The following is an 11546-nucleotide window of genomic DNA, read 5'->3' as shown; positions in this document are numbered from 1 at the left end:
GTCGTCACAAACTTCCACCAATCCTTCGCTCCAAAGCGAAGCTGGTTCAGCGCGAACCGAACTCTCAAATGCTTTGGAGATGAGCAAGTAAAGAAACACCCCTCTATGTCTGAAATCCACCTCATCGCCGCAATCGGATCCTGGGTCCTGTCAAACTGCAGTGGTTTTGTGTTGCTGAACTCTTGGAACCGCAACGCATCACCACCCTGCGGCCTAGTCGCTGCTATAGCTGCAGTGGCCGCAGCAACAGCAGCCTCAGAAAGGCAGCGTACTTCTCATCAAATGTCTCTATCAGCATGGTCTTGATAGACCCAAACATCTCTGGTATCTCTGCCCTGATGGCCGCAGCCACCTCCTCCTGGATGATCCTACAGATCTCCTCATCACTCGTACCACTGCCCCCTGGTGTGTGGCATGTCCCAACCATGATCTCCCTCTCTCTGAAATACAACACAAGAATAAATATCAGGGACTCGCTCGAGTACGCTCACACTTGAATACTCCACCCTACTTGTCCCTTGGTACTCCAAGGATTCTCACTTGAGCTGTGCACTGACTCGGTGTCTTCAGTAGTACGGGCCCAATACTATTGTTCACACTGCATCAGCATTCACCCCAAGTCCTCCTCCTAGAGTCCCAAATCCCAAGTACTCTATTCTCTCTAATCATATGATACTCGCTAGCAGATCTCTCATAATCCACTCGCTGCTACATAAACACTCTGAAGTATCCCTAGCAGCGAGACTCCTAGACCCAGGCATCACATATCAGGCCACTCTAGTCCTAATAAGAATACCTAGTCTACTCTAGCATGCATATCATAGCTCATCATATAACATATCATATCATATCTCATAACACTTATTGTAATGGTATTTTGGGAAATCACCGTTCGGGCGCTGGCTTTTCATACACACGACTCTGCTCTGTTTGTCTCAAAAGTTCTTCTTTTGAAAACTTATTTTATTATCGATATTTCCTCAAATCCTCAGTTTGAGTTCAGATACGCCCGAAGGTGCACCCGAATCCCTCAAACCAAGGCTCTGATACCAACTTGTAACACCGTAAAATTTTAAAACAATTTTTTGCATTTTCAAACACATTTTTACAAACTCATTCATTCATAAATGTCATAGTATCATGTCTTTGTTTCACAAAACATCTCCCAAGATCGAAATACATAAAATCCCATGTGTGTGTACGAATCAAGCTGGTGCCTTCCCGCGGTCATCACTGGTACCTGAAACACATAACACATAACACTGTAAGCATAAGCTTAGTGAGTTTCCCCAAAATACCCCATAAACACATATCAGCCACTCAAGGCGGTAACTCAGTTAACCCTTTGGTCAAGTATCTCTGTGGGACCCTCTTGGTCCCATAACTCTGTGGACCCATTGGTCCTAACTCTGTAAACTCTAAATCGTGCAATCACATATCGCAATAAATCAAAACACGTAGTATCATACAAACACACTGGCATATAGCTCTAGAATACTATGTCACACAACTCTGTTACCACACTAGGTAAAGTATAGTGAGAAGACTCACCTCAGGCGTCTCGGTAAATCTATGACTCGGTAGAAATATTGCCTAGCCTCCGCCTATTCACATAAAGTAAATACTCTTATAAATATAACTCTCAAGACTAGACTCAACCTGCCATTGGCACCCTCAGAAGGGTAAAAGACTATTTTACCCCCCTCTTGACACAAGTACTCCATTGTTGACCAAACCCTAAAAGTCAACAAAAGTCAATGGTCACACTTTGACTCTACTCGCCGAGTGCACTCTGGTGACTCAGCGAGTTCACACATGTTCTCTAACACTTTGTCCCGCTTGGCACGCCGAGTCCCTCCCTATGCTCGACGAGTCATACCAGGCATGAATCGTGGGGCCACCCCGACTCAACTCGCCGAGTCTCAAGAACAACTCGGCGAGTACCACCTTGAACTCCAGTCCTTTAACTCCCTTCTGACTCACTGAGTCATCCCCCAACTCGGCAAGTCTACTCACTCGGCAATTTACGTGAAACCCTAACCCTACTCGCAGAGTCCCAAGAACAACTCGACGAGTTCATGCCATGCATAAAATCTACTGACCTCCTGAGGTCAGATCTGTTTCCCTAAACCATAGATCTGGCCTCCCCAAGCATGAATGTCATGTAAAGTCCGAAACTTGATGCTTGTATAACAACAACAACAAGGCATCAAAAGGAGATTTAGTCCCAAAAATGGCAACCTAAGTCCAATAACCCCAAACTGATCCATAAAGCTCCAAGGGTTAAGGTCTCTGGACTTCTTTGAGTCTAGATCCAAGGCACAAACTCGAAGAGGGACCATTTGCTCCGCATAATCACTCTCTAAAGGGTTTAGAAAACCCTAACTCTAATGATCAATATCCAAACTGAAGGAGGTTCGAACTATTTCCTCAAAAACAAGTCTCTGAACTCTGGAACTGCTAGAATCGCACCTCCTCTTTGCTGTTGGTCACCTCCTTCTTGCTAAACCAAAGGTACAAGGATCAAAAGTGACTTCTTCTTCCTCACAACGATTTGGCTCACTTAGGGTTCTCTTAAGGGACTGGTAGCCGCACTGGGAGGCTATAAGTGCCCTTAAATAGGCTCCAAACCCGGGGGATTAGGGTTTCATTAAACAGCATGGACTCGCCGAGTCCATGAATGGACTCACCGAGTCCGGACGTGAACCCGGATGAACATCCGCGACCCTACTCGGCGAGTCTTGGCTCCAACTCGCCGAGTTCCTCCACAAACTCCAAAATAAATAAATAAAATAATATACCTGGGAATCCGGATGTTACAAGAAGTCGGTGGTGTTTTGCTTGGGGCCTGAGCAGCAAGCAGCATTTGAGACCCTCAGGCAGAGATTGTGCGAGGCATCGATTCTTACCCTGCCAGAGGGAGTAGAGGATTTTGTGGTTTATTATGATGCTTCGATAACAGGTATGGGAGAAGTGATGATGCAGCGAGGCCGTGTGATAGCTTACGCCTCAAGATAGTTGAAGCCCCACGAGGCTAACTATCCTACGCATGATTTAGAGTTGGGGGCAGTGGTGTTTGCTCTCAAGATTTGGAGACATTACCTCTATGGGGTCTGGTGTACCATTTACACAGATCAGAAGAGCTTGAGGTACCTCATGGATCAGCTGAATCTGAACATGAGACGGTGGCTAGATGTGTTGAAGGATTATAACTGTGAGATCCTTTATCACCTTGGGAAGGCCAACGTAGTGGCCGACGCCCTAAGCCGCAAGGAAGTAGCGGCCCCGATCAGAGACATATGTTTGAGGATGACGGTGATTACTCCATTATTGGAGCAAATCAAAGAGGTGCAGGTAGAGGGCCTCAAGGAGTAGAGGCAGAAGTGTGAGAGGATCGTGGGCCGAGTAGCTTCTTTTGACTATGATAGCAGAGGATTGTTAACCCTTCATGGGAGAGTTTGGGTGCCGTACTGGGGTAGAATACGACAAGTGTTGATGGATGAGGCTCATAAGTCTCGGTTCTCCATCCATCCAGGGGCAACGAAGATGTATAGAGATCTTCGACCCGACTACTGGTGGCCCTACATGAAGCGGGATGTCGCCTGGTACGTAGAAAGATGCCTGACCTGCAGGAAGGTCAAGGCAGAGCACCAGAGGCCTCACGGCAATATGCAGCCGCTAGACATTCCAGTATGGAAATAAGAGGATATCACCATGGATTTCATCACTAAGCTTCCCAGGACTATGCGTGGGGTGGATTCCATATAGGTTATAGTGGATCGGTTGATGAAGAGTGCTCATTTCATACCGATCCAGGAGAGTATATCGGCCGAGAAGCTAGCCGATATTTACGTGAGAGAGGTGGTGGCACGGCATGGAGTTCCTGTTTCTGTGGTGTCATACCGAGATGTACGTTTTACTTCCAGATTCTGGAAGCGGTTTCACGATGAGATGGGTACTCGTCTCCATTTCAGTACCGCTTTCCATCCTCAAACGGACGGTCAGAGCGAGAGAACGATTCAGACTCTCGAAGACATGCTGTGAGCATGTGTTTTAGACTTTGGTGGTAGTTGGGATACGTATCTTCCGTTAGCAGAATTTTCGTATAACAACAGTTACCATGCAAGTATTGATCGACCTCCCTTCGAGATGCTCTATGGGAGGAAGTGCAGGACCCCGATTTGTTGGGGCGAGGTCGGTCAGCAAGTCATTGTGAGCACCGAAGTGGTGCTCAAGACGACAGAGTTGATCCAGCAGGCTCGTAGCAGATTGCAGACTGCGCAGAGTCGGCAGAAAGTTACGCCGATAGGAGGCGTTCAGACTTGTAGTTTCAGGTGGGCGATATGGTCCTCCTGAAGGTATCACCCTGGAAGGGTGTTATCAGGTTTCGGAAGAGGGGCAAGCTGGGCCCCAGGTTCATCGGTCCTTTCAGGGTTTTGGCCCGGGTTGGTGGGGTTGCTTATCGGTTGGATCTTCTGGCAGAGCTTAGCCAGATCCACAACACTTTCCACGTTTCTCAGTTGAGGAAGTGCTTGGTGGATGAGACAACAGTAGTACCCTTGGAAGATATTCAGGTTGATAGCAACCTGAATTACAATGAGAGACCGGTTGCGATTTTGGACCGGAAGACAAAGACCTTGAGGAACAAGGTAATTCAGCTAGTGAAGGTGTAGTGGCAGCACCGGAAGGGTTCAGAGTGGACGTGGGAATCAGAGGAGGAAATATAGGAGCATTACCCGGAGTTATTTTCAGATTCAATGGCAGCAGACTTCGAGGACGAAGTCTGATTCAAGTGGGGGAGATTTGTAACGATCGTTTCCGAGGTATAAAAGTTATTTAATTCTTCAGTTTATTTTGGGCCATAATTGAATTAATATTGTGAGTGGACTTTTATTTTTGGCCGAAGTGTAAACAGCCCATAAGCCATACGCTGGGCATACTGCTTCAATGAAACGCAGGGAGGCTGAGCATACGCGCAACATACCTTAAGGTACGCCCATCGTACGCGACCAGGTGGCAAACCCTAATTTTAGGGGTTGAGGCGTATTTAAACCCCATTATAGCCTCCCATTTGGACTCCTCACTTATCATTCACCCCAGAGAAACCCTAGTTCGTTCCCCTTTGCTCCTTGTTTATGTGTGTTTGATCTTTGAGCTTATTTTTGTGAAGAAGGAGAAGAAGAGAAGTGGAAGAAGAAGAACTTGAGCACCTTGAGCTCATAGATCTGGGATCATCCTTTATTTTGGCATTCAAAGGAGGTATAAAGCTTCCAACTTTCCACTTGTAAGTTTAGATCTAAGAGTTTTTGGAAGTTTGGACCTTCTAGGTCCAAAGGAAGGACCTTCATCTTGCAACTTCCTTTTTGTAGCTTGGGATTACTATCCTTGAAGCTCAAGTGTCCCCATAGCAGTAAAGTTTCGATCTTTGTGGCTTATATGGAACCATGCATGAGATCTAGTTGGTTTTATGGAAGTAGAATGTTATTTGTGGAAGTTTGAGCCTTTATGAGACTTGTAAGCCATCAATTAAGCAACTTTATGGCTTAAGTCATCGAATAAGCTTAAGATCTAGATTTGTAGCTTTTGGATCGAATTATTAAGCACTTAATGAGACGTTGGCTTAACAGAGTTGTACGTTGGGCGTACAAGGAAGTACGCGCCGCATACAAGCCAGCAGCCAGTACGCTCAGCGTACCTTGGTGTACGCCCTGCATACGCTACCAGTTTGGGCTTCGAGTGTTGGGCCTCGGTGTGGGCTGGGTTTCAAGCTTAGGGTCCTTGGGCCTTTATGGCCCATCAGAATTCAGTTGCTAAGGACCACAGATTTAGTATTGGGCTTGGGTAAGGCCTGATATAGCAAATTGGGCCATTAGTGGGCCTATAGTGGGGCCGTAGATGGACTTAGAAGGAATTGAGGTTTTGGGCCATGTTGTGTCTCACACCATAGTAGGGGTAAAATGGTCATTTTACCCATAGAGGAATCCCTATTCTGATTTAGTATTTATTTCCCATTATAGCTGGGAAGCAACCGGAGCAGCAGTCAGGGATTTCTCATTCAGGAGTTCAGCAGTCAGCGTCACGAGGTGAGTTTCCTTCCAGTAGGAACGGGTCTACGGCCACAATGTCGGCCCGACTAGTTAGCAGTAGTTTCCGGGCTTCAGTCCGATGTAGCAGTTAGTGTGTTTGATGCCTTCGTGGCTCGGACAGGATTTATGTGTTATGTGTTCCGGGCTACGGCCTGATGCAGTATGCAGTATATGTGTTTATGCTGGTTGATATGTTTATATTCAAGTTGATATGTGTTTATGCTATGCTATGCTCAGTCAGTTCCGGACTTCGATCTGATGCAGCCAGTTTCGGACTTCGGTCCGATGTAGTTAGTTCCGGACTCCGGTCCGATGCAGTCAGTTCCAGACTTCGATCCGATGCAGCCAGTTCCGGGCCTCGGTCCGATGCAGGGGACGAGGTCCCAGTCAGTTCCGGACTTCGGTCCGATGCAATTTCTGGATTTCGGTCCGATGCAGTGGGCGAGGCCCAGTATGTGAATTATATGTATTGTATGGTATGTGGTAGTTTGGGGGAGCTCACTAAGCTTCGTGCTTACAGTTTCAGTTTTGGTTTTAGGTACTTCCGCAAGAAAAGGGAAGAGCTCGGATTGATAGCAACGCACACACCACAGCTTCGGTAGTTTCTTTTCCTGGGAGTTTGATTGGGCATTTTCACATGTTTGATATAGTTTGATATGATACCTTTCATTATGTTTTGAGATTTATGACATACGTTTATTAGTATGGTTTTCAGTATCATGATTTTAATATTATAAAACAAAAAATTTTGGGTCGTATTTTTGGATGTTACAGGGGTGTTCTCGGCCAAGATGTATTTCGGTCTAATGAATGATTTTGATTCTTAAAACCGAAATCCTCAAAAGTAAATGTGAATTTTCATTATTTAATTTTTAACTTTTTTATTTTTGTTGAAACAATTGACTTTTATTTGACTTTTATTGACTCGAAATAACCGGTTCTTACAAATAGGGGTGAAATAGTCCACGTAGCCAGTTGACAAAAACCGGAAGGTAGGTTGGGTGCCTAGATATGCCTGGCAAGGTAGGTCAAGCACCAAGATATATTGATAGGGTAGGTCGGGCACCCAGATATGCCTGACAAGGTAGGTCGGGCGCCCAGATATGCCTGACAGGGTAGCCCAGGCACCCAGATATGTCTAGCAGTATGTTGTTGTATGGTATGTGGTATGACGGGGGAGCTCACTAAGCTTTATGCTTACGGTTTTCAGTTTTTGCATCAGGTACCTCTTCTATGAAGGGGAAGGAGCCAGTATGATTGCAGTGCATCACACTGTTATTTCACACATGAGATTCTTGGGAGATATACTCTGATGATGTTTTATTGAGACATGTTTTGTTTATTGACACTTGGTTTTGTTATGAGATGACACGGTGAATGTTTTTAACACTGATGGTTTCTTTAATACTTATTTAAAAATGAAATTTTTGGTCTTAATTTTTAGAGTGTTAAGCATGCTTGATGCCAATCACAATTATGGTTTGATTGTGTAGATGGAATAGATGCAGAGGCTAGGTGTCAACGAAGAGAATAAGAGGGAAGAGGCGTAGGGTTTTAAAGAAAGTAGGAAAAGAGAATTAGTTTTAGGAAATCAAGGCATAACTACACGGGTGTTTATTTTGGAAGTAAATGAAAGTACATAACTATCGTTATTTATTAAATTAATAATTTATTTTTAACTGAATTTTTATTGGTCCCTAAATGCACACAATAATTGTTCATCCATATATGAACCTCTCTCTCTCTCTCTCTCTCTCTCTCTATATATATATATATATATATATATATATATATATATATATATATATATATATATATATATATATATAGTGCTGAGTTATTGTGCGAAAAAAAAGATTTTTGAGAACTTGCGAACTTATAATTAAGTCATCATTTTACAACACCAAAAAACATCAATCTTTTCCAAATAGTGCGTTTAAGCCATATTTAGTTCAAAAAAAAAATATATTTGACAAGTTTTTTAATTTATTTTCATATTTTGCATGTATGCACAATCAGAATCGGCAGTCATATGGGCTGCTGGTGAGCATAATTAGCAATCATATGGACTGCGGATGTGCACAATCAGCAGTTATATAGACTGTTGATGAGCAATCAGCAGTCCATATGACTGTTGATTGTGCTCATTAGTAGTCCATGTGACTCCTGATTGTGTTTATTAGTAGTCCGTGCAACTATTGATTGGGCTCATCAGCAGTCCGTACAACAGTTGATTGTAATTATCAGTAGTCATACAAAGAAACAAAAAAAATTCGTCAAATCTTTTTTTTATATGGGTTAGATACACCATTTCAAGAAGATTGTTGTTTTTTGTGTTGAGAAATAATGAACTGATTATGAGTTTTCAAGTTCTTATAAATTTTTTGGTTTTCAAAAGAATTTCTCTCTCTCTCTCTCTCTCTCTCTCTCTCTATATATATATATATATATATATATATATATATATATATATATATATATATATATATATATATATATATATATATATATAGAGAGAGAGAGAGAGAGAGAGAGAGAGAGACACCTTTTTTCATTTTTAATTATAAAAATTATTAAATAACTATTAATTTTTTTAAAAAAATGAAAGAAATTGGAAAATAAATACACCAAGGGCAATACAAAAAAAAAACGTGATTTGCACCGAAATCGAAAAAAATACATAACATATTTTTTATTTTTCAACTTATCTCGTAAATCAAATTCTTATTTCTACCAAAAACATCATGAAAACTTTATCCAACGATTTTCTTGTTTATGATTTACAGTTAAAATTAAAACTTGTAAGTTGTGAAGTTAAAATTAAAACTTGTAAGTTGTGATCTTCTTAGTAAAATATTGAACCCAATGATTTTCTTGTTTATGATTTACAGTTAAAATTAAAACTTGTAAGTTGTGATCTTCTTAGTAAAATATTGAACCCGGTTGTGTAGATAGACACATATACATTGCCATTTTGTATAAAATTAATTGTTTAGAGTAAAGTTACACATAACAAGAACAATAAAAAGGTCATTACTAACACAAATAATATCAAGGGTACCACATGGTAACAGGCAAAGCTGCATCCGACAAGAAGCTTTGATCGGAAATCCCTTCACCAAAGCTTAGCATTGAGTCGTTGTGATTGTCGACGCTGTTAAATCGACTCAAAATGGCTTTGATCATGTCTTTCTTCTCACCAAAGCAGGGTGATGATGAAGGGATTATAAGGCTAGGCCTGGGTGGTGGTATGTAGGTACTAGTACTAGTAGTAGCGTCGTTTGGGAGCTTATTAATGTCACTATTGTTAACGATTAGGTCAGATTGGGGATTCAAAATATTGGAGAAGCAGGGCACTTGCTCGGTAAACATCATATAAGGATCTGTTAATTGTGGTAGAGATGAACAACAGCTTGCTTCATTATCTCTTCCTTTGTTGCTAATTTCTTTTCCACCAACTATTTCCCTATTCTTACAAAACACTCTACACAGCACCCAGTCTTCCTGAAAATCAACAACTAATTTCCTATTAATGAATGATAACCATCAATAAATAAATAGTTATATATTTCATACATACAAGCTGCGCTGCTAGCCGTTTCTGGATCACAAAATCAATTTGTTGTTCCATCTCATAAATAATTGTAACAATAAATAACTGAGATTTTACTTCAAAAAAAAATTCCAATTAAAGAATCATTATGTCATCGTCTATCTATAACATAAATAAACCTAGTTTTCTTTTAAATACATATGACGGAGGAGGATGTATATTCTGTTGACTTCGAACTTAATTGAATATTATGAGTGAATATGTATTGTACCAACTACGCAACTAGAATATCATTAATGCTCTAATTATTGGGAATGGATAAAGACATATATCTCGCATTAATAAATTAATTTCGAATCATTACCTATATATTTACTCTCAATTCAATAAGTTCGAGATCAAGAATCTTAAGATATTTTTCATGTCACAAAAATAAACTTCGTTCACATTCGTTTTTTCTATTACTATTTTTTATTAATAAATGAGAGAGAGAGAGAGAGAGAGAGAGAGAGAGAGAGAGAGAGAGAGAGAGAGAGAGAGAGAGAGAGAGAGAGAGAGAGAGAGAGAGAGAGAGAGAGAGAGAGAGAGAGAGAGAGAGAGAGAGAGACCTTGAAAGAAGGTTGATCAAGTGGAAGGGCAAGGGGGCCATGGAGCCTAAATTCGTGCATCACCCAATCGGTTTTGTTTCCTTTGGGAGCCCTTCCCACGTAGAAAACCAGCGTCTTCCTCATACCAACAACCTGCCTACGCTTCCCTGCAGGGATACATCTGTCTTTTCCGGTTGCTTTCCAGTATCCTGATACCGTCGCCCTGTTTGTCCGTAGTCCCGTCGCATATTTACGGTCTCGTTGGCTATAAAAGTACCACTCCTTACTCCCCACACACGCTGTTTCTATATTAATTAGTAGTATATATTATTTACATTAAATTAAATACATCTCATTTCAATACATATATATTACCAAAAGGAACGAAAATAAAATCATACATACGACTTTTGTGTATATATATATATATATATATATATATATATATATATATATATATATATATATATATATATATATATATATATATATATATATATATATATATATATATAGTGGCTGAGAATCAAAATAAAAAGTTGATGGTTGAAGAATGATTGATTGATTACCAGGAAGGTCCCAGGGTTCACACTTGTTGAGATCAACTTCATGGAGGAGATCTAGAGTAGGGGATGAATCGGAGAAGTGCACCTTGATGGAGAGATAATCGCATATCAACTCATGGTCCCTAGGGTGGAACCTGAAGCCTGGAGGCAGCGTGGCTTCCACCATGCTGAGCTTGCTCATGGCGGATGGAGATCTGTGTACGTGAAGTGGTTGTGATTTTTGGAGAAAGGAGTATGATTAGTTAGTGAGGGAGGGAGGGAGGACGATTAAGAGCGCCAAATAACAACCTGCTTTTTATATATATATGGAAATCTAAAAAAGACCAATTCAAAAAAAACAAGATTTATAGAATGGAAGGGTAGTAAGGTCAAATAAAAAAGGAGGTAATTACGTTAGGAAGTGTACAGTATAATGCAGCCAAACCAAGCCAAGCCAGGATTGGCCACCAACCTCAATTCCACATTCAACACGTCTCGTCACTCAACTCTCATATAAAGTCTACATCTTTATTATCTTGTTTTTTCTTTAATCCACTGAAAATTCTTTAATTATCGATTTTTTAAGTCCATTGGTTTTGTTATGTCCACTTGTAAATCAATAATAAATTCACTCCTCTCCTCCACAAAATTACAACGCTTTATAAGTTTTCTTCTTTCTTTCTTTTTTTTTTAAACGAATCTTGTTTAATAAAAAGGATTTCTTGCTCCTTTGTCACACTCATTCAATTGATTAATGTTATTTTATGAGTATTTT

General features: G+C 41.0%; 1 protein-coding gene across 2 annotated transcripts; it reads right to left on the bottom strand.

Annotated features, from left to right (window-relative positions):
* Window positions 1-9048: 9048 nt before the first annotated feature.
* On the bottom strand, window positions 9049-11133 carry LOC111906263 (NAC domain-containing protein 21/22). Of its 2 annotated transcripts, none has more exons than XM_023902023.3 (3): window positions 10796-11133; window positions 10248-10525; window positions 9049-9590 (listed from the first exon to the last, which is right to left on the bottom strand). In XM_023902023.3, the coding sequence occupies exons 1-3, from the start codon at window positions 10971-10973 to the stop codon at window positions 9138-9140; spliced, it is 909 nt and encodes a 302-aa protein (XP_023757791.1). In that variant the 5' UTR covers window positions 10974-11133; the 3' UTR covers window positions 9049-9137. The 2 variants fall into 2 exon arrangements, with proteins under 2 accessions (XP_023757791.1, XP_023757790.1); XM_023902022.3 differs by having other exon boundaries at window positions 10248-10531; window positions 10796-11123.
* Window positions 11134-11546: the final 413 nt, after the last annotated feature.

This window comes from Lactuca sativa, chromosome 5 (assembly GCF_002870075.4).
Source record: "Lactuca sativa cultivar Salinas chromosome 5, Lsat_Salinas_v11, whole genome shotgun sequence".
NCBI classification, from domain to species: Eukaryota; Viridiplantae; Streptophyta; class Magnoliopsida; order Asterales; family Asteraceae; genus Lactuca; species Lactuca sativa.
This window is presented reverse-complemented; position numbering and strand designations above follow the sequence as displayed.